At 32.7% G+C, this 24,640-nt stretch overlaps 1 protein-coding gene across 1 annotated transcript in view; it reads left to right on the top strand.

Moving 5' to 3' along the window:
* The window catches only part of LOC129221457 (phosphate carrier protein, mitochondrial-like), a 29,347-nt gene that overhangs the window by 731 nt on the left and 3,976 nt on the right, over positions 1-24,640 (top strand). Inside the window, 3 exon segments of the mRNA XM_054855939.1 lie at positions 1,998-2,122; positions 16,561-16,740; positions 16,820-17,001. Of these exon segments, the coding sequence (XP_054711914.1) occupies positions 1,998-2,122; positions 16,561-16,740; positions 16,820-17,001 (487 nt within the window).

Below are 24,640 nucleotides of genomic sequence, written 5' to 3'. Positions count from 1 at the left end.
GCCACCTCCGACCCCTCCCATGAGCCGCCACTGGGTTGAGGTAAAATGTGTGTGTTGAGTTGACATGGAATGACCCTTATATGACATCTTGTACCTATGTTTATTTGTACATAAATATACTGGATGTCCCATCAAGGTTTGTGATAGAGATGAGACGGGCTCAGCCCGGGCCCGAAGCGTGCTCTAGAACCGGAAATAGGTTTCGGGCTCGGGCTCCAGCACAGATATTCAAACGCCAATCTCCATACAAATTCAAAGCAAATAAACATTTTCCTACTGTGAGAACATGAAAGCAACATTTAAATCAGTTCAATCAATGTCCAATTCCCCCCCCCCCCCAAAAAAGAAGAAATAACTAAATTAATTAACGTTTATTTATAGTGTTTTTTTGCGATTACTATTGCAATATGTCATACAGAAATTAATTTCGAAGTGGAGCATTTTAAGAAAATTTAGAAACTTCTGTTAATGAAGAACATTTGACGTAACATTTTTCATGAACAGAGATCATGTCAGACTGTAGAAGGCTCAGTTTTTGATACAAGAAAGTTTCCTTCGGGCTCGGTTTCAAATTTTCGGGACTGGGCTCTCAAAAGTGAGCCCGAACTCATCTCTAGTTTGTGAGAAAAAATAAATGTTGTAACAAAAGCATGAACATTAAAAATTTTAAGTTTGCATCTGAAGATGTTCAATTTATTCAATTATTCAATTTATTGTTGCTTGCATTGAAGCTGCCTTGGCAATGCATAGAATGGCTGATTGCACACTCATTCTCCCCCTCCCCCATATTAAATATGACATTATACTTTTCTCCAGAAACGGGAATCTTAAAGATGTACTTCTGTAGGTTTTTTTTTTTTTTTTTGTAATGTCTCCCCACGAGGAATCGAGAGATGCTTAGTTTATACAATCGTGATAGGACACCCTTTATGTGTATTGGTATGTTGAAACCTACCTTGCAGACAATCTTCTGCTTTTTTGTTTTTGAACTGGGCAGGTCTGCATAATTAAAATATTTTTGACCCCAATTATCAAGACATTAGTGGTTTTGCAGTATTTTATGACTTAACTAGCAGTACCCGCACAGTGCTCCCTGTGCTAAAAATGTAAAGAAAAACATTACATCAAAATTACATTTGCAGTAGCTTTCGAATGTAAAATTCTCCATAATTCATCGCCAAATTCGCCAAGAGACTTTCTACTTAAAAAGAAAATCAATTAACGTACGCACAATGAATTTAAAATAAAAGTAATAACAGCAAAATATTCGTAAGCAACAAAGGTAGCTTCCTCCAAAATGTTTAAAAAGAAAGAAATTGAAAAAATTGTCTGGAAAATGGACCTAGAGTTATAGTTTAAAATTGTCTGGAAAGTGGACCTAGTGGTATAGCAATTTCTCGAAAGAGAAACCTTGAAAATTGGCTCAGTTAGAATCTCTTATATCTCATGTTCTAATTAATTGAGAGAAATGGAACAAACATCATCTTGTTTGGGAAGGAAAACCCTTTCTATCGATATATAATGTTTGGGGGTGGGGGATTTTTTTTACACTCTAATTAGTCAAAATTTATCTTAATTAGTTAACTAGAAAAAACTAGTTCGAAATTTAGATTTTCGGCTTTGAGGTGCACTGGCCTGGGGTGTGTTCGAATTTTTGTGCCAAGTTTCAGGGCTGTAGGTGCTATGGGTTCTTCTAGCCACCGGGTACAAACTAAGAAACACCGTCACTTTTGTATATTTAGATAAAAAAAAGGGGTGGGGGGGGGGTTGTTTTAGTAATTTGAAATCGAATCATTTGGTAATAACGACTTATCAAAACTAATGATAAAAGAACGAAAAAGAAAAATGCAATTATTGTAGAAAAGAAGAAAAAAAAATGCAATTATTGTAGATTATAACTTTTGTAATGCTAGTATATTCAGATTTTGTTTCAATGGTATTATTTAAATGTTATTCCATAGTCTAAAATTTCATCCTTAAAATTTTTTATTTTTTAGAACAAGAAAGCTGTGAATACGGAAGTTTGAAATATTATGGCCTATGTGGCTTTGGAGGTATTCTAAGTTGTGGCATAACACATACAGCAGTTGTACCTTTAGATTTAGTGAAGTGTAGAATTCAGGTAAAGTTCTGCATTTGAGTAGAAATATTGTTCTTTCATTATATGATAAAAGAAATTATTCTGTTATTATATTATTCCAGCAAAGTAATGATTATCCATTGGATGGTTCCATTTATTTTATTTATTCCATATTCTCTATTTTTGCTATGAGTATTCTCTGTCAAGTCCTTAATTTTAATTCTGTGTCTGTATAGTATATTCACTCTGTTCAGGGTTGACAAAAGTCATGATTTTTTTTCTTTTTTAAATATAAAATATTTTTTTTTGTTTTATATTGAATTTTTTTTATACCAGATTTTTTGATATTTAAATCTGACTTTTTTGATTTAAATAGATTTTTTGAAATTCAAACGTTTCAGTAATATTTGAGGTACAGATGTGATATCCCCCCCCCCCATTTGGCAACATCCGATTTTTGCACAAAATTGAAATATTTTTCTCGTCAATGAGGCGATAATTTTTTAAACATGGCATCCCTGGCGAAACTAACCTGTGTTTAGCAACCCGAAGACAATCTTAGATCTGTTCAAACTTGTTTACTTGGTTTCACGCAGGAGAGATACGTGTTGTTTCGTGCAATAATACCTTACAGGAAACCTTATTTTGTGTTAGTTTAAATTCAGTAGTTGTGTTTTGAAGTAAAAACATTAGAAAATGCCAGTTTCTTCAAACTTGAACGTTAGTTAAAAGTTAACTCCAACATGGTGTGTATCTGTAATGTGCCATTGTGATATGATGTATTGTTTTAGACTGAATGTGAGGATTTATACCATAAAAAGGTAAGTTCTTTATTTTAGAATTAAAAAAAAACTCACTTCCGAAATTCTTTGTTTTTACAAATCCTTGAAGGGTTCTTGTAGTTTTTAACTTTATTTTTACTGTATGTAAATTAATTTTACAAAAATAGCAGGGTTGGTAAAAAAAAAACCGTTTTTTTTTCCTTCAAAAAAACCAAAAAACCAGTTTTTTGGTTTAAACCAGGTTTTTTTGGTTTAAACCAGGGTTTTTTTTCGTTTAAATACTATTTGCAAGAAAAACAATTAATTTTTGGAAGGTAATTAAGGTTCCATGTAATTAACAGTTATTCAATAGTCACATTATACCTAATTTCTTGGTTAATTAAAGGGATTAGAACAAAATCTTGTGACTAAATTAAATAATTAAAATAACTTTCTGCGGGAAAATAGTGATTGAAATGTTTGACTTGATTGACATATTAGTATGCATGTATATATAGACCTTTTATGATACGAAATACTGGCTTCATTTTTGATTTCATCAAATGAAAGCCAGATTAGGTCTTTTTTTTTTCTACCAGAATTAGACATTCTTTTTAAAACAGTATGAGTAAGTAACTTTTGTAAACTGTGCACAGGTTAGCTAAGGCAAAGCAAATACCAAAATCCCAATTCCAATGAACAAAAGGGGGGGGGGGGGGAACTAAGAATTATCTGCACCCAATAGTCATAAAGCAGCATAGGTGTATAGCCAATCAAAATCTTTTGAGCACACAGAATCAAAAAAAAAAAAAAAAACACCAATGGAGAGTGTAGTTTAAATGTGAAGATTTATATATTTCTCAATCAATTTTTACACATACATTTGCATTTTGTTCTGGGAATTTAAAAATTTGTCTTTTAATCTTCCTACATTATAATATAAGAAACTATTGTGTATCATGATATGAAGTATAAACTTTTTCTTTTTAATTTGATTCAAGAAATATTATTTGTGTTCACCTGCAGAACAAATCTTAATTTTTAGGTGCAAACAATTAAGTTAAACTGTTGATTACCTTACCAGTCAAAGTTAAAATTCCAGGAAAGTGCAAATAAATGGGCAAAAATGTCACACCCCTGCAACAGGAGTGAGCAATATAATGAATTGCATCTACAATAAAAGATTCAATCCTTAGTAAATCTTAACTAATCATGCAAATTAAGCATAATGATGGAAGTTGACTGAAATCTGCTTTATGGCACATATATGAAATAAAAAATATATTAATAGTTTTTTCGATTAAAGCTTATAATACATTTTGAAGAAGCAACTTTGCAGTTTTAGTATTTATCCATGCAACTTAGCTAGGAACTTAGCATAAATGGAATTTTACATTTTTCAATATGTGTGAGGAAATCAATGTAAACCTGTAAAATGGATTTTTTTTTGTTGACTTTTTAAAAAAAAAAAAACATTTTTTAAAAAACCAATTGGTTTAAACCAAACAACCCTGAAAAATAGTACGGTTATTTTGTTCTAAAAGTTAATTCTTGTCGATGCCACAAATTATTTAGACATTCTATTAACGTGCCTCCTTTAGGTAGTGAATTTCTGAAAATAAGTTGACTCCAGCATTTTATCTTATACTAATAAAATCTGAGTATCTATCTATCTATCTATCTATCTATGTCCAAGCTTCTTCTCCCGAACGACAGTGAACTGACCATCGAACCAGGTATCGATGGATTCGTCATCTTCCCGTCTTCATGTTTGGCTATTTAACATAATCCTCCGATAATAATTAGCGGAGATATCAATTAAAAATTATTAATTATGACTCTTAGATTTCAAAATAAAATCCATATTTTTCGAAGGCTTTCCTCCATTCAAATTATTATTCAGTGCTTCAACTCAACTTTCCGGATGAACGCTTTTATTAAAATGAAAAGAAACATCTGTTGCAATTTTTTTTCTCGAATATAAAGAAATAAAATTAGGCTTTTGTTTTAAGGCTTTTCCTGTAATCAGGGTGTTTAAGTTGTTTACTTTTCGATTATTTTGCCGTAATCTGCAAATTAATTACTTTTGACTAAAGGAAACAACCTCATTGAGAAATTCAAGTCATAAATATTCAATTAAGACATCATATTTTGTGTTTTAACGGAAAATAATGACAAGCTTATAATTTTACTGCAATTTGTTTTCTGACCAGTAGGATTCTCAGTGCATTTATTACAGCCCCTGACACATTTGTCTAGAAACTAGTGTCAGTGTACTACAAAAGCATCAACTGGACTGCTCTTACATTTTTTAGGTAGCCCGTGCAATGCCGGGCACGCAGCTAGTAAAAATATAAAGGTTGAAAAATCTTAAGAGATGCTCAAGTAACAAGCTTTCTTTTCATTTGTTTATTTGATTGGTATTAATGGGCAAAAGCCGTTTACATGTGCCATTAGCGACATGCATACAATGTGTTGGTACAACCAACAGCTAACAACCAATTGATAATATAATGCAATGCGCTCTTGCAGAGGCGCATTTCTTCCCATGATGCAACACTGCAACTGTTCAGTGACGCAACTTGGGATCTTCCCGTGACGCAACAAAGGTGTTATTTTATGTAAAATATAATAGGTATTTTGAAAGCATGTCTGGATAGCAAATGTATGGTATTTTTGTATTGTTTATGTTTAGGATGTTATGTTGAGAAATTTCTACTTTTCATACGTCGAAATTTGAGTAACAAAGAGCTTTTTTGGCTGAAATAGTTATTGATTTTGGGGATGTTTTCCGCTTTAAAAACATCGCAATTTGAATCGCTTTACTCTTGAGAAAAGTTTTTGTTCGATGAAATGCATGTTGGAAAATACCTTTTATTTCTATTGGTACTTATTTCATTGGTGAGCTGTTATAGTAATTTGTCAATTTAAGCATTTTAAATACTTTCTAATAATTGTTCTTTGTGTACAAAAACTTTCTAGTTTCTGGTATTTTTGAAGCGTATATTCATGATGTTTTTTTGTTGCGGTTTTATGTTGGTTTTATATATATTGTGTTCTGAAGTGCTTTGATCATGTTTCATGTTTTTTTATCTGGTTTTTTCCTGTTGGTGCTAAAAAAGCATCCCTAAGAACAATGTATGACATATGTCGTCATACATCGTTTTCTTGGCGCCAACAGGAAAAAATCGCCTAGGGTGGGGTATATCACATCAGTTCCATGTTCGATATTAAAAAATTAAACTGTTCAAGTGAAATGTCTAAATCAGATAATTCTTATATATATATATATATTATGGTGAAGTGAAAAAAAACGAAATTGAGAAATATGTAAAGCCTATATACGAAAAAGTTGCCTCTTACCAAGCCGATTTATCATACAAAATTTCAGCAAAAATCAAATATCTTTAGCTGTCCATTTGACTTTGAATTTTAAGTAATTAGTATGATTTTTCCCCAAACTGGCAAAAATGGAATGATGAAATATAATTACCTCTCATTTGAAATGAAACTCTTGATAAATAAATACTTAATATATAGTTAGTTGAATTACCTAGGCAATTGCAAAATTTCAAACATGTATTAAGCGTGCTAATTGGACATGTTCTACCAGCGCACTTTGTTCTAGTTGGTTGTCTTTCTCTTTAAAGTAGTTCATTTAGTTGGAATTATTTCAACCCATTAAAATTATTACTTCAAATATAAATGAAGATGCTGTTTTTACATATAAACAACTTGAATGTAGAAAACACAATTATAAATAAAGGTTTTTCTTCAGCATCGTAAATGAGAATTAAACTTCCAAATGTAGCATAGAATGATGACTCCGATAAATCAGTATCAGTTATAATCAATGCTGCTTTAAAATATATATGAATTTGGTAAAATTTCATCTTTAGTAATTAGTATGCTGTTCAGTTTCAGTCTCCTTATCCAAAGAAAGATATTTTTTCATTACAAAGGCTCAAAGAAGGGCTTCATTTAAGCTAGTAAGAGGACTTTTATGTATAGATAATGGTGTCCGACTTAAAAGCCTGAATATATATAGCCTGGGGGCAAAGGAGAGTCAGACAGGACATGATTTAGTTGTTTAAATTTATCAATATGAAAAGATGTTAATGGGTTTTTAATTTTTACATGGTAGGCCAGACAAGGGGTCATTGTTTTAAGCTACTCAAATCTCAGGCTAATATGGAAATTAGGAAAACTTTACTTTAGTAGGGTTTAGGGAAGTTTACCGGAAGCGGCTGTACTGAGTAAGGGTGTCAATAGCTTTTAGAAGGCCATTGATCTTCATTAGGGACTGACCAAGGACCAACCAAGCTAGGCCCAGAGCATGTTCCTGATCGTTACATTTGTATTTGAATAATTGCCAAAGAAGTTGATTGTCACAATCAGAAGTAAAGGAAGAAAAATACCTATTGACTTGAAAAGAAAAAATGAGGAATAACACTTTTCATAAGAATATGCTGCATTTTGACAGTCGAAGGAACAGTATTTTGATTCAAATTAAGGAAAAAATAAAGCTAGAAAGACAATAAAAGACCAAGTTGTTTTGCTCCCATAACTTAAATCAAAATACAATATCCTTGTAACTCCTATGTCTGGTAGCTCTCATAGCATTCAAATATGCATATTAACTTTTAAAAAGGAAATTATTGATATTTCTAAGTAATGTGCTGTACGTTAAGTGCAAAAAAGTGAAGTCCTAAGGAAAATTGAGATTTCTATTGGACGTTCTTTGCAATGGTTTATTTATGAATTTAGCACAAATGAATTACAATTAAGCCATTTAATGGACCATTTGAGTGGAAATAACCGCTGGGCCACAAGGATGTGTTTTAGAAATGGGGAAAAAAACTAGAGTCCTTTGAAGATATGGCTGTAGTAAACTTTCAAAAAGTGGATGTATCTTTGGCAGAGGTTGCACCTGATAAACTTAGTACAGATCAATGGTATATCTACAAAATGTGGAATAGAATTTCAAACGAAAATATTTCGTTCTGCTTGTTTGGAAAGAATACAGAAATTGTCGAAGGTTAACAACAAATAAATAGAACGTTTCTGTTTCAAGAAAATGCCCATCAGACAACGTGAAAATTCCAACAGAATATGTTGTTAGAGTATAATTTATAATATTAAATCTAAATTAGCATGTTGGATTGGAAGAGAATACTTGTACAATTTACAGTATAATAAAATAGCGTTGTCATGCCAAGAAAACATTCTTTTGTCAATGCTCACCAACATTATAAAATTGTGCGATAGAGATGGGCCTTCAACAACTTTAAAATGGAAAAATGGCTAAACTCGATAACCTGTTTAAGAATTCGAAATTCCTATAGGAAATTTCAAAGCAGATAACTATTTGACCTTAATTGACTTGAATTCACTTCCACTAATAAAAATTGACGCTAATCTCCTTTACGATGCTAAAAAAAAAACCTTGACTTATGATTGCCTGTTTTTCTTTTTTCCTTTCAAGTTTATATGCAAAAAGAGCATCTTCATTTATATTTGAAGTAATTCATTTTAATGGTTTGAAATAATTCAAATTAAATGAACTACTTTAAAAGAGAAAGAGGACAACCAACTAGAACAAAGAACACAGTTGATACCAGTGAAATGCAAAAAGAAAGTGCGCTGGTAAAGTGTGTGATTAGCATGCTTAATACACGTTTGAAAGTAATTTTGCAATTGCCCAGGTAATTCAACTAACTATATATTAAGTATTTAGTTTTCAAGAGTTTCATTTCAAATATTCAAAGTTTCAAATGAGAGCAGAGCCGGATTTAGACTTAACGGGGCCCTAAGCTGTTTCAGGTATGAGGGGGGAGAGAAAAGACAATGCATTGTTACTTGCTCACATTGACTTTCAGTACAATTACTTTTTAATCACCACTCCAACCCACAGACAAAATACAACAATGAATTAAATATAAAATGATATATTGTTTAAAAAAAATTGCTTTAAAATAAATGGTGTATAGATTTAGAAAATAAGTAACGAGAGTAACATACTGACCATTTGAACAATTCTTAATTTATACACTTGATGAGAAATAAAATTGGAGCCCAACTTTGCTTTGGATTTTTGAACTTATCTAATTATTTTCAAGGACTCTAGAATAATTAAATTTAACTCACTTCATTTGTATTTTCCAATCTTTGATATTCTAGTACTTGATTGTAAATTTATGCACTCCTGTGACAACTTTGTAAGTTGGGCAGAAAACAAAAAGGAGTAGAGGTAGTGGTTTTTTTTTCTGTGCTAAAAAGATTGACAATATACAGAAAAAGTATAAGCCAAAAGCAAAAAATATCAAAAGAATTTCCAAAATACTGGATTCTGAGTCATATAAATAGCAAGATATTAAAGATGTGAGTCACAAAAATTTGTAATATATTTCAGAAACTTAAGAACCATGGTGTGTTTTACATTTTTGGTGCATGATAAAGCAAGGAGCTTAATTTGACATATATTGGCATTCCTTCTCCCTACCCCTCCCATTTGTGCTTTGTAGCCACACTTTTCCGAATTTTCAAGTACTAGAAAATGAAATTTATTTTTTCAAGAAATTTTTTTTTCTTTTAATGGAACGAATCATACTAATTTCCGGGAGTTGGGGGCCCCTAGCAAAGCAAGGGACCTAAGCTATAAATTGCTTAGCTTGTACATATCCAGGTCTGAATGAGAGGTAATTATATTTTATCATTCCATTTTCGCCAGTTTGAAAAATCAGGTTCATTACTTAAAATTCAAAGTCAAATGGGCAGCTAAAGATATTATTTGATTTAGCTGAAATTTTGTATAATGAATATGCTTGGTAAGAGGCAACTTTTCCACCATATAGGCTTTATATATTTCTCAATTTCATTTTTTCACCCTGCCCTAATATATATCCTCATTTAAATATTTGGAAGAACAGTGCCACAACACGAAGAAATGAAATTTTACAGGAGAAGCATTTGAAGTCTAACTCTTCAGAAAATTTGCTGTAAGAAAAGTAAATTTGCTTTGCCCCCCTAATATTAGAACATAAAATCTGCCATTATTTTCCAAAAAAGATACGTCTTTTGAAAACCCTTTAAGGGAAAAAAAAAATTTTTGTGTTGCGGCACTCTTCTTCCAAATGAGCAATATAATAAAAAAAGACATACGTTGCCAGATTGTTAATTTTACGGTATTACCCCACACTATCCGGCATGCCATGAAAAAACGATGTTGACCAGCATGCCGGGAAATTCGAATTTTCCGGCATGTTGGATAATCTAAGGTTTATTTTGCAACAAAACAGTAAAAGTAAATTTCCCCATTCAGTTCCAATCAGAATGCAAGCCACTATAAGGAAAAAAATAAATAATTCCTGAAAGTAACCTTCTTTCAACAAAAAAATGTGTATTGCATATAATATGTGCCTGTTATTTATGGTAGGTCATTATAAATGGATTTCATTATATGCCAATAAAGTAATCAATTCAGAAGCAATCATTGTTACTACTACTGCGTTTTGTGCATAATTTTTTTAAATAAATTATTTTAGGTTCCTTTTAGAGTGGTCAGTTTATTTTTTTATTTATTGAATAGCTATTGTAAATTCTTTAGCACTGGTTTAGGGGTGGTAACCTACTGCTTAAATGTTTGCTCATACTTAAGTTTTAATTTAATTTTTATAAAATTATTCATTATTAAAGAATATTTTCCTAGTTAAAATAACAAATGGCATTGTTAGTAAATATTTTTACAAAATTAAACTGTTTATTAATACTAATAAGATATGTATGGAACTTATATTCATTTTTAAGCTGAACATATATTTTTACAGTATTTTTTTTTCCTTACCTCGATTTTTCCGGCATGCCGGAATAGACCAGGCAAGTGTTATTGAAAATCATGTGACCCCCCAAACTTTGCAGCATGCCGGGTAATACAGTAATTTTTGTCCCATCTGGCAACAATGAATTGCGGGTAAAATGAGTTTGCAATATAAAGTTCTATAACCAAATGGGTCTATTTCCCTGACCTTTTTAACCATCCAAACGTATATCTTCTCCTTTTCTTAAAATAATACAGTGAAACTTCTATGAGTGGCCACATCTATATTATATAGACCACCTCAATTAACGACCAATTTTCTAAGGCTCCGATTTTCTCCCTTATTTATGCGATGTTGAAAGACCCGTAGGTAAGACCATTGAAACCTCTGACAACGCCAACGTCCGGTAAATCGTTAAACTGAACACCAAAAAATTAAAGAATTTTTAGTTAGAGGAAACTAAAAGAGATATAAGGGAAGAAAGGATGCACATCAGTCCACTCATGCTAATGAAAGTGGAAAGAAACCAGAATAAGAAGGGAAATGTATTCTTCCAGGGGCTTCAAACGAATTCTTTTGTACCCTCTGCCTCACTGTTTAGATTCCTAAACTTACAAAAAGAGGCGTAGGTTTGGACACCCTTGGAAATTCAAGTTGGCACATGTCTACCTCGCTGTTGGTTGGTTCTAATGAATTCATTATCGTAGGAGCCTTAATAGGCCATACTGCGGCAAACCATTGTCAGAAAAAATAGGAGGGGAAATGACAAAAAAAAGTGGGGTATTTTATTGAGTATAAAGGACACAAAACTTCTAGAATTTTGATAAAAAAAATAATGTAAGAAGCCCAGTGGCAAAGAGTTTTGTAGCTGTCTGCGACAAGCTCTTAGAACTTCATAATCTGTCTGCAAAATTTCGAGCATGGTTTCAATAAGTCTTTTTTCTAAATAAAGCAGGAGATGCGCCCCCCCCCCCCCAAAGACGATGACGCACCTCCCTAAATTCTTTTGAAGCACTCCCCCTCACAAGAACGAGACCCCCCCCCCCACCCCACCAAACTGAAACCAAAATCTTTCTCAAATTACCTCTCCCTAAAAGTTTTAATGGTGCAATCTGATGTCCCCACCCTCTGTCCTTGGTGGGCACCTGACATTTGCTAACATGCGTTGGCTATTGAACAGGGGTCTCTCCAGAATTTTTCACAGGGTCCATTTTTTGTGAAAAATCAATTCATTTTTTTTTGAAAAATCAAATAATTTTGCATGAGGGTGGGGGGGGGGGGGGATTGTAAAACGAAGTTTCAAAGTGGGTGTTTTTTGTGAATTATGTTCTTTTTTTCCGTATTTCCGTTCCAAAATTGAAACAAAAAATAAAATTCAAGCAGTGGTTGAGCAACTCTTTGAAATTCTAAAAAAAATCTCAGAATTTTGTTTAAAACTTCTAAATTTCATGATTTCAATAAAATTAAAAGGAGAATTTATTTGTTTACCCTCTTAACAAAGCGTACTAAACGTCAAAAATTAGAAACATTCGGTTTTCAAAGTGGATGCAAAAAAAATCGCAATTTCGTAATTCTCAAAGTGAAGGCTCCAAAAGTATAAAAATGAATCATAACAGAATTATTTTTTTTTAAAATTATTTTAGAATTGAATTGTAGAAGCCTATAATAAACCAATCATTAATATATATTAATGATTAGTTCGATGATATGTTAGATAGGCTTAACATGTATAGCCTGGAGCAAAGGAGAGTCAGAGGGGACATGATTCAGTTATTTAAATTTATCAAAATGAAAGATGTAAACGGATTAAATTTTTGCGGGGAAAGCAGGACAAGGGGTCATTGTTTTTAAGCTATTTAAATCTCAGGTTAACTTGGAAATCAGGAAAAACTACTACTTTAGCAGGGTCGTAGGCACTTGGAATAGCTTACCGGAACAGGCGGTAATGAGCAAGGGAGTGGATGGCTTTAAGAGGGCCATTGATCTTCATTGGGGACTAATTCAGACCCCGAAGAGTTCCTATTTTTCCTACTTTTTCCTATTTTTTAGAGCTCTCTCCTTATTTTCCTACTTTTTCCTTTTTTTTTCCTACTTTTTCTTTCTTTAGTATAGCACTTCTAATTGTGCATTGATTCTTATTTTTACAATGCCGCACCGATAATTTTCTGCATGTTTCAATTTTGAAAAGCAAAAGAAACAAACGGATCCTGAACTTTTTCATTGACTGACTACAGTAAATTCTGGAAGGAACGCCGAGGCGTCTGCGTGTTTAAAAAGTTAAATTTTTCGTAAGTGACTTTTTTACTGTTGCTAGCGCTTATGATCGACTTTTCTTTTTATCCGCCCCGACTTCAGTCCTACTGTTTTAACGAAACAAAGAAATGGATACCGGCACATTCTGATGCAATTATATATTACTTACCCGTCAATTAGAAGCTTTAATTTAAGTAAATGGCCCGACTGTTCAAAAAGTGCCGGAAAAGTCGAATTTCCTCTCTCACCAATTTTTCGTATAGATGATTACAAGCGAAATGGAGCTCTATTTAAACAGAAAGGCAATGTAAAAACCTTAAAAGGAACGTAAGGAAGCAAAAAATGAAAAACCTGTACACTGTTGTACATATTTTCTTGATGTTAGTACAAAATAAAAGCGCCATGTAACAGAAATTCGCAAAAGCGGAACACTTCGAAAATAATTGCAGAAACTAACCTTTTTCATACATAAACATGATTATTGTTCATTCTAAATAGGAAACATGATTATAAAATTTATAAAATTGCAGTTTCTTTCCTTGCAAAGAGTGTATTTGCAAAAAAAAAAAAAAAAAAAAAACTCGGCAAAACCTAGATGGGCAAAACGTTCCCGATTTTTGGAGAGAAATCGGAAAATCAGTTTAAATGCGAGATTCCGTTTTTATTTCTTCACATTTTTAAAAGTTGGGGGGGGGGGGGGGGGAATAGAGCCACAAGCAAATATGTACTGTATTTCTTTTTCTTTTTAATGGGTATTTTCTAATCTTATATATCATGAGTATCGAGGAGTTGCTCCCCCCCCCCCCCTCCCTCTCAATTTCGTGAACAATTTTCGGATGAATATTTTTGTTGTATGGTGAGGATTGAGTAAAAATGTTGTTTACCATGCATGGATTTTTTTCCTTTTTATTCCGTAACAAAAATTTTGGAAGAAGGAGGTAAAAAATCATCAAACCAATAAAACAATATTCATTTTTATTGCTTGATTAAAATTAAAACTGGCCCGTCATTTTGATTTTTTCCCCCGGGGATGCCTAGCGAAGTATGTATACTGAATGCAAATTTTGTCTGAAAACAACAAAAACCACACAAACTTGTCTAGTTAAGCATCAATTTTCTAAAGCCAGGGAGGGGAGAAATTGACCCTTCTGACCCCCCCCCCTAAATGACGTTCCTGAAAGAAAAATTTTGTTGAATGCTAAAAATATGTAACATAATACAAACCCTTTAGTTTACTTTTAGTTACTATTTCGTTATTTATTTAATTTAAATTATTTTATTATGAATTTTATGTCCCATATTTAAGAACAAATTTATTTTAGTTCTGCATTTTCAGTCTTTTTCCTTTTCAAATTCAAACATCTGCCCCTGTTTAGGCAAGAATGCATGTCAGTAGCTGATTATTTTCAACTAAAATTAAATTAATATTTACTTTTCTTTTTGTATCGCAGTTTATGACAACAGGAGCTGAAAGTGTTAGTATGTATTTTCAAATGATAAATGGGTGCTCTCGAAGTAATGTTTTCGTTTTTAACAAAAATGATTTTATTGCACCAAAATATGAGTTTTATTATTATTGTTATTATTTTTTTATTTATTTATTATTATTATTGCGATCGCTATATTGCATTTTATTCTTTCACTCTTCAAATGTTTATTACTGTATTGTTGAAATTTTTTTTTTGTTTGGATTTTATTTTCATATTTTTGTATTTAGTACCTTTGTTTCCAACAGTTTATTTTTCATACTGAAAATTGTCAGCTTATTTCTTTCATTTTGTTTTTATGAATCGGCCTTTCATTAAATCCCTTTAATACTTCAAAAGTACTGTTAGTTTATTTTTGGGACAGTTTTAAATCAAAAATACTGTTAGTTTATTTTATATTAGAAATAAAGTTTACGCTAAATCTGTTTCCTCTTGACGTGTTTTCAGTCCTATCTCTTCCTATTTTTTCCTACTTTTTTAAGTGATTTTTTTCCTACTTTTCCTACTTTTTAAATTTTTGATTCCTTATTTCCTACTTTTTCCCCCCAAAAAAACCACTTCGAGGTCTGCTAATTAGTTGACTAGGACCAGCCTAGCTGAGCCCAGAGCCTGTTGCTGGTCGTCACATTTGTATTTGTATTTCGACACAGTTGCAGCAAAACTAAAACCATCTATTTAGCATTTAAGTTTTTAACTTATAAAACACAAACAGAATTTCGCTTTAAAATGTTGAAATGATGGTTTTAATAGACTTTTCATTTATTTGCCTCCATATAAAGCACAGTTTGGTTTTAAAAAAAAAGAGTAAAAGTTTGATTATCGAATGCAATCAGATTGCATTTTTCAAAATGAAAGCCCTAAAAGTATAAAAAACGGTTAATAAAAAAGTTTATTAAAGTAAAATAATTTTAGAATTGCATTTAACAGGTTTGCATGATGAATATTAATTAATATCATTGACATATTCAGCGAAAATTCGGAGTCGTGACAAAAAAGGGAAGGGATTTGTAAAGGTTTAACACCAGACACTAAATGGCGATAATTTTAAAGCTGGTAACAATATTTGAAGTGCTCACATTTCAATTTGCTTATAAATGCTTTTTTTTTTAAGTCATTAGCAGGGATACACTGCATTTTTAGGAACTTTATAACACCACTGCTAATGATATGACAAAACAAACAAGCAAAATGATTTGTCACTACATTATTTATTATCATCACAGAAATGTGCTGACTTTTTTTTTGTGCACAGAAAAAGATTGTTTTGTTTTGGTTTAAAAGTGCTCCAGGCAGGCAACAATCAGGTGTGTGGGATCATTCTCTCCCTGAGTCAGCATTTCATGCAAATAAATGTCAGTTGCAGACAGCTTTTTTCTTTTTTTTTCTCTGCAGACTAGTTTTTTTTTTGCGCACAGCTTTTATTTTTTTAGCTCGGGTCTGGGATAGGGAGATAGGGTTAGGGTTTCGTTGTCCATGACATTGTAGGTGTGTTGTGGCCTTTCTGCCACAGGGGTAAGAAGTATATTTTGAATTTAAAAAGAACATTTTGCTCTCTCATTTAAATGTATTTTTAACAATGATCTTAATACAGTGTAACCAGAATGTAAAGAAAAAAGAAACTCTTGCTGTTCATTTTTAAATTAATAGTTAAATAGCTTCTCTTAACATATAAATATCCAATCTTATTTATTATGTTTAATTTCATTAAAAAGAAGCATCTTGTTTCATATATCCTTTGCAAATTCGTTTCTTTTTAATTTTATAGCTATAATCTTTCATCCCCCCCCCCCTTCCTGTTTCAATGTATTTAATTTAACTGCAATATGAATCCTTCTTTTCTTTTGGTTAGCTTGTTTATATATTTAATATTTGTTTGTTTATTTGTTTTTTTCATTAAAATACCCTGAACTTCATGCCTTTCAAATTCATTTTTCTGATAGAATTCAAATCTTTACATCATGATTTAACTCAGTGATTTTTTTCAAAAAAGTCAACTGATATAAATTAAATTATGATTTAAATTGCTCAACCCTGACTCTGTTTGAAGCATAAACTTGAAATAGCAGAAAATAACTCGTACAATTAGTGCCATCTTTATAATTACAATTTTAATTTATAAAAGGTTTTCTTGGACTAATCCCATTTGGGTTTTTAAATTTTAGACTAATCCTACCAAATACAAAAGTATCTTCAATGGATTCTCTGTTACCATCAAAGAAGATGGCATGCGAGGTCTTGGTAAAGGCTGGGCTCCCACAGCAATTGGTTATTCTTTACAAGGATTAGGAAAATTTGGTTTTTATGAAGTATTTAAAAAAATCTACAGTGGAATTCTTGGTGAGGTAAGCTGTCAGTCAATAACTGATTAAAAAAAAAAAAACTTTTAAAGTATATTAGCTTTAAAAAAAAATTCCTTTGTAGGAGTTGTCCTACACTTGGAGGACATCTTTGTACTTAGCTGCTAGTGCATCTGCCGAGTTCTTTGCCGATATTGCACTGTGCCCTATGGAAGCATGCAAGGTCAGAATTCAAACTCAGCCTGGTTGTTCTCCTCTTCTTCGAAATGTAGCCCCTGCTATCTTAAGAGATGAAGGCATACGAGGGTAAGCATCTCAAGTATACACAATCTGATTCTTATTATTTTTAATAAATACATTAGTATAAAATCAAACATACGAAGGATGTACTGTACCAGTATTCAATTAATTATAAAAAAGTGCTATAATAGTAGAATTTAGCAGGGTTCGTATGCTCTAGGAAAAACCTGGAATTGTCGGGGAAAATGACACAGTTGTAAAGATCTGGGAATTTTCCAAATTTGCCGCCCCAAATTTTTTTTTTTTAAACATGCCTATTCCATTAGTTTACTGCATGAAGCATTTTTGTTAGTCTACAGCAGAGGTTCCCACCCTGGGGGTTCACGAGAGGTTGTCAAAGGGTTTGCAAAAAATTTTTTTTTTGTAATGGACGAAATTTAACATGCCTGTTTCTGATGATGCCTCATGCTCAAGTGATTTCAAGCAAATTTTGCTCCTTTTTTATTTGTCTCTCGCTCATCCGATACTCTTATCATTTAAGTATTTGCATACTTCCTGACATATTTTACACTTAAATAATTTAGCCTATCATCGCCCTGAAGTCATGCTGAAAAAGCTCTACTACAATGTCTTCGGATGAAATAATTTGAACACGTCTGTTTCCTCAGAAACTTTTGAACCGAAAGATTGATTAAACTTTAGGACTCGACCGATGCATCGGCGCCGATGGTTCAACAATTTAAGCTATCGGCATCGGCGGCCGATGCTGACTTGCAGGAAACATTGGTCCATCGGCCTTAAAAACATCGAAAAGCCAATGGAATTGGCCGATGTTTTTTGAAAAAAGAGACCTTTGCTGTTTTACTTTTTAATACAAAATAAAGGGAGTTATTGTTTTCATATAAAATTGTTTACTTAAATTTCAGTATGAATTTCTATTTTAGTCACCCTTGAAAGAGTGTTTAATACTGCATTCAGGTACCAAAAATGTTAACTATTGCGTTGTTTCTTGCACCTGGATGTACGTATGTATCTTTCAAAAGTCGTAACTCAAAAATGGTAAGCTGTAGAAAGGATAAATTTTTGCATGTGGGGTGTACTTGCGTACGTTCCAGTTTTGCACTTCCCTTTTTGTTTTCGATCGGGTGTTCCGAAAAGCCTGTTTACTCATTTTTGTGGCTATTAATTACTTATTTCAAAGCAAAACTAATATAGCGTCTCAGACTGACGATCATTTGGTGATATATTGCCGTATTGGAGACTATGGAAACAAATATAAGATGGCGAAATCGGTTTTTGCATCATTTTATTAGATTCCCGCTGAACCTACGGTAATTTTTAATTTTTCGATATTTGTAATATGATTCACAGTAATGCAGTCTTTTCTTCTGTGTCGCTTCGGCGGAGTTACAAGTTTGAGGCCCGTCTAAATACATTTTGGTGCCCTCTTTCTCTATCACAGAAGTTGTAAAACGTTTATCATAAGCATTTTTGTAAATCCTACGGTGCCCCTATGGTTATGGGGCTTCTCGCGCAACTGCAACATTTGCTATATTTTAAATCCGCCACTGCACGTCAAAACAAACTCGGGTGTAAGTTTTGAAAGGGTTTTTATGCTCAATGTTTATGATTATTTTAAACTCTTTTTTTTTACGAATATTCCTTGAATTTTCGAGAACACTTGCGTGTCTCTCCTCCCACTCCCCTCAATTTCTGAAATTAAACTCTTGTTGTACTTCTGAGTTTAAAACTAACACCTAACTAACTAAATTATGTGTGCAAACATCAGATCAAGTAGTATATGTATTCAGTTATTAACTTGGCGTAAATATTGAGTTTGTTTATTGTAGCTGCGTTTTAAGAACCTCGCTCTTTTCGTGGCTATTTATTTTTTCAGCAAAATTTATGTCACTGTTATAGTTTTATGAAAAATACAAACTTTTCTATTCAGAAATTTTAAATAAGTATAAAAATATTCCTATTTTGATTTAATATTGTAATTTATCTGTTACCATTTTTTGTTTAATTTAATGAGTAAAAAATGTCTATGTGCAACCTTTCCACTTTAAATGCGTAATTTGTTGACAGTTTCATAGTTTTATAAAATTATTATTTATAGTCTTAATTTTTTTTGAATGATTAAACAACATAGTTTAATGTTTTTTAACTATGTTTAGTGTACCTAAATCTATACATTATTACAGTATTACTGAACTCTTAATTATATGTTCAATTTAAAAAAAAAAACAAATCAATTGGTTATTAAACAGTCTCTTTATTTTTCTTCCTTTTTTTTTAAATATCTTCCTTTCTTTCTTTTTTTTTTTTTTTTTTTTGGCTGCTGTTCCTTTTCTTTCATCATACAGCTGTCAAACAAGGAGGAGCATAACTGCACCCTATACGGATTGTACGTAGTACAATCTAAAAGTTCGGGGTCAAGCTGAATAAAAACCTTACCCAGAATGGTTCACATTACCGAAGCACATCCACCTTCAAAAGGTCACCTTGAGGGACTATGTACTTCTGCCAGTGTTCATATGAATTTTAAAACACTCCTGGAAGCCATTTTTCGCTACCTTCTATGATGCAGCTTTATCTTCTCCTGACAGAAGAAAGCGGTGTCCATGCAAATGTTTTTCTGCTGGGAACAGGTAAAAGTCACACGGAGCTAAGCCCGAGGAAACGTTATGTTATTTGTTTGTCTTATCAGAGTATTGACCAATCGAACCGTGCATCCTCAAAATGAAAGTCGCCTTCTTCCCCACGAATTCTTCCCCATGAGGTTAAAGCAGCAGCGCAAGAGGCCTTACAGGAGGTTGCGAAAAATGTCTTTCAGGAGTGCTTCTAAAAGCTATACGAACGTTGGCAGAAGTGCATAGTTGTTCAAGGTCACTATTTTGTAGATAGATGTGCTTCAGTATTGTGAACTATTCAGGGTAAGGTTTTATACAGCTTGTCCATGAACTTTCAGGGGTCTGTCCAGGATTTTTCACAGGGTCCGTTTTTTGTGAAAAATCAAATAATTTTGGGAAAAAAGAATTAATTTTGTGAAAAATCAAAAAATTTCGCAAAAAAAAATTGTTAAAAACGAAATTTTAGAATTTAGAGATGGCACAAACTGCATCAATTAAACTTAAAGTTGAGTGTTTTCCTCTTCTATGGCGAGAAAATCATTCTGGATTTTTTTTCTGATATTTGGCGGGGGGGGGGGGGGCATCGCTCTTTCAAGTATCAATATTTATCTACCATTCTGCATTATGTTAAATTTTATACTAGATATATTTCTGTTCAATTTTTAAAATAATTGTAACAAAAATATAAATAAATAAAGCGAAATTCAGAATAGGGTTCAGCATTCAACTTTTTGACCCAAGACACTCTTAAAAAGCACAGAATTTCGTTTAAAAACTTATAAATTCCGTTATTTTAACAAAAATAAAAATATATTTAAATTGTTTACCTCTTAACAAAGCGTAATAATCATCAAAAATTCGAAAAATCGGATTCCCATAGAGGATGCAAAGAGATCGCAATTCTCAAATTGAAGGCAGCAAAAGTATAAAAACGGCTTGTAAAAAGAAATATTTTTGATAAAATTATTTTAAAATTGCATTTTTAAGTCCTATGATAACATATCATTAATATCTGTGGACACAGTTGACCCCCCCCCCCCCCCAAAAAAAATAATAATAATAAAATGAAATAAACCATTATTCAGCATTTTAATTTTTGACTCATAACAGAAAATGGAATTTTGCTTTAAAACTTGAAATGAGAGTTCTAACAGAAATAAAGAGACTTTTCATTTATTTGAATCCTAATAAAGCGAAGTTAGCTTGAAAAAAGAACAAAATATGATTCTCATATCGGATGTTAAAAGATTGCATTTTTCAAAATGTAGACATCTAAAGAAAAAAAAACTGTAATTAAAAGAGTTTATTTAAAGTTAATCATCTTTGTTAGCATCGAAAAATCAAAATCCATATAATTTTCTCCCAAAATAACAATTAAACATTGCACCGCACCGTAAAAACGCAAATATTGACAAGCCGACAAAATGATGAGAATATTTTCTAATCAAGTCATTATAAAGGTTCAACGCCAGACGCTAAGTGGTGATAGTTTCGAAGTTGGTAACCCTATCTGAAGCGATCATATTTTTTCCTCACCCTTACTATCCCTTTGCAGTTCTAAGTTCATTTGGCAGATATATATTATTATTGTTTATTAAATCATGAGCAGGGGGGGGGAGGGAAGTGCTTACCAATGCCTTTTCAGAAAAGTTTACAACAACACCGCTGCTAATTAGCTGTGATAAAACAAACAACCATTATATTTATTTGGCAGTAGCAATTATTTATCGCTTGCAGGAGCATCGCAAGAATGCAGATTTTTTCTTTTTTTTTTCAAAATTAGCCGATTTTGTATAAGCTGATCCCTCTAATTTGACTTAAAAAAAGGTTCCAAAAATGATCGGTTTATACACAGAAATATGCATTATTTTGCTTTCAAATTTGCTCTTTCAATAAACAATTTGTGACAGATCCGATCTTGTTTATCAGAATTTTGTGAAGGTTTCGTTTGATCGGGATTTTGTGAAAGGTCCGTTTTGTTTGATCGGGATTTTGTGAAAGGTTCGTTTTGGTTGATCGGATTTATGTGAAGGGTCCGTTAACGGACCCAAATATCATCTGGCCAGACCCCTGACTTTTAGATCATATTATGTACGTATGAGTTTTCAACTTACTATTTCATAACGTTTTTGAGTGACGCAAGTTTACGCTCATGAAGACATCACAAGAGAATTTGTGATAATTAACTGAGAAGGCGTTCAAAATGGATATTTCGGTCATCTATATGTTCTTAGGTACATATGCATGTACAGATGTGCCGAAAAAACTTGTGAAGTATAAAATAGAAATTTTGGTCGAAATCTGATTTCTCTTTTTTTTTGTGATTACAATTCCTTATTCGTAGAAAGGAAGTAAAGTGAAATGAACCAATGATCCTTTAAATCCCTGACAATCTTATCAATTTATTTCTGTTTGATTTTTTTTTTTTTTTTTTTTTTTTTTTTTGCCATCGGCCATTTGGAGGAAAACAATCGGCCATCTTTGAACAATCGGCATCGGCCCATCGGCCAAAAAATGCCATCGGTCGAGCCCTATTAAACTTGATGAAAAAGTTACATAGACATACTTGCCAACTCTACTGTTTTTAGCAGGAGACTCCCGTTTTTTGCTTCCATCTCCCAATTTCCCATTTTTTACGATTTTCTCCCGTTTTTGCAGTTTTTTCAGTCAATCATTCAAAAATTTCACTTTCTTCTCAATAGATGACTCCCTTTTCTAGTCTACCAATGTCAGAGAATAGGAATTTTTTCCAATTAATAACTCATTTAGTAAAAATTAATTTTTTACAAGCTTTCCACATTGCATGTTGCACGAAACACTTGCTTTGCCGAAAATTGCAGCAGAATCCGATCCTTTTGCATCTTGAAATTATTTCAATTATTTTTAATGTTTAAAGTTATTTTAACATGTGCTACCCTATACCTACTTATTTTATATTGCATTTTCATTATATATTGATTTCCTTTCCCCCTCCAGATATTAGTAATTAAATTTTTGTAGCTACTTTTCTTGTTGAGACTGGAGAATGTACGAAACTTTAAGCAAATTCACTCCTTATTACTTAAGTTTTTCCTTTGCAGTATATTTTTTCTTCCTGCTACCAATTTGCTTACATCTGCAAAAAATCCCCATTTCGCTTTAAATTTAGTATTCATGTTATTTAAAAGCATAATTTCATAATTCTGTAGCGAGGATATGTCGATGGTGAATCACCTATATACCTCTAGTAAAATCTCCTTTTTTTTTCCTTCGAAGGTTGGCAAGTATGTATTGAGCATATGCAAGCGTCTGAAATATTTTGATGTTTATTTTATTTACCATTAATTTGAGTCCGAGGAAGAGCTATCGCTCGGCTCTTGTGTTGAGTCAAAAATGCATAGAAGCGAGATCACACTGTTTGTTCAGGGCCGATCCTAGCAGGTGTGCAGAGTGTGCACCGCACAAGGGCGGCCAAAGCAAGGGGCGGCCGCAGGCCGCATCATATAGTTCTTTTAATCAAGCAAAATTCTTCAAGAATTTCTCAAAAGATAACTTAAATAAGTCAAATAAATGCTAAATTTTAAGTGTTCAATTGTCAAAGTAAGTGCCGATTTCCTGACAGCATAGCACAGTTAAAGAAAAATAGATCGTTAGGGAACATTGTGTTGGTTCATTGTCCATTAATATCTACTCTTTATACACATGCTTCATTTGGTTGCAAAATTTATGACAGAACCGGTAATCAGGCATGGATACAGGGGAGGTGAGATGAGGGAAATGGCCCCCTCCTGAAGCATGAAAGGGTGCTTTCTAAAAGGAGCACTCAGGGCCCAGGGCGGCCACTAATGCTTACCCCCCAAGCTTTTATAGATCTAAACAATGAAGACTTATTTTATATATTATATTTAAAAAAAGCTATACTGATTAGATACTCTCGCAAGCATTTCAAACAACAAATTCTGTTTTCAATAATCGTGGCTGCTTGGAGAGACAGTAGAAAATTGCGACTCCCCTAAGAATCAAACATATATGAATGAACTAAAATTTTGTAATTTCCCCCTTTACAGCACTTTTTTCGAACTAAAATCATGGATGAACTGCCCGGTTTCAGATCAGGGCTCTTGCTTCAGGTAGTATAAATTTAGGATGCCATGACCTCCTTAACGAGGCTAAAGAAGGCTTAAAATGGCGTTTTTAGGACTTAAATTTCGGAAAATTTTGCTGTTTGAACCACCGATCTTAAGGACACAATTAAATCTCTGATTCTACCTTTCCAACTTAACTTAATCAAACATAGCCTGAAAATGTTGGCTTTAAAATCCAAAACGTGTTTTTAGAGGACAGCCCTTCTTAATGTCATCAAAAATTGCTTAATGACATTTTTCGTATTTCTTTTGCGAAATTTTTGCGATGGAGGGCCCCAAAACCCATTCCCAAACATTACTACCAAAGATATTCTCAATTAGCGTCTTTAGAGAGCCTCCTAATCCCACCCCTTCAGTTTGAAATTGACTTCAATTTCAAAAAACTTCGTGAGGGCACACTGAACCCCCATCCGCTCTTTGTTCCATCGTTATCAAACAATGCCTAAAATACGATTTTGGGACTTCAATTTCTAAAAAACTCTAGAGGAGACTGGCTTATGTAATTTTTCACGGCATTAGGGCATATACCCATCAATCGTCGAAGTGATGTGGACAAAAGTCTATAGTTGTGTTTTTCAGATATTAATATCGAAAAATATCCGAAAGATCCGCCAAAGCTTCCCAGTTTTGTTGTCACCAAAGATAGCAAAGTTCCTAAAATAGCAATATTTGACGTCAATTTCGAAAATTTCTCCATGCACCTTGAATATACCCGACTCTTTTCTCCTTGCAACCAAACACAGCCAAAGATTACTAAAACTATTTTTCGTACGCCAATTTCGATAATTTTTTGGGAGCAATCCCCCCTCCCCTGACTCCCCCTCCTCCATCCTTTCTCTGACCTCACCGAAGACAGACTATAAAATGCGTTTTTACGACTAGTAAATTTTGGTATCTCTTACTTTCTTCAAAGATATAAAATGTACCTAAGAAATTTCTTATTATGAA

This window comes from Uloborus diversus, chromosome 4, assembly GCF_026930045.1.
Source record: "Uloborus diversus isolate 005 chromosome 4, Udiv.v.3.1, whole genome shotgun sequence".
Taxonomy (NCBI): domain Eukaryota; kingdom Metazoa; phylum Arthropoda; class Arachnida; order Araneae; family Uloboridae; genus Uloborus; species Uloborus diversus.
Note: the sequence above shows the minus strand (reverse complement) of the source record. Positions and strands in the feature narration are given on the sequence as shown.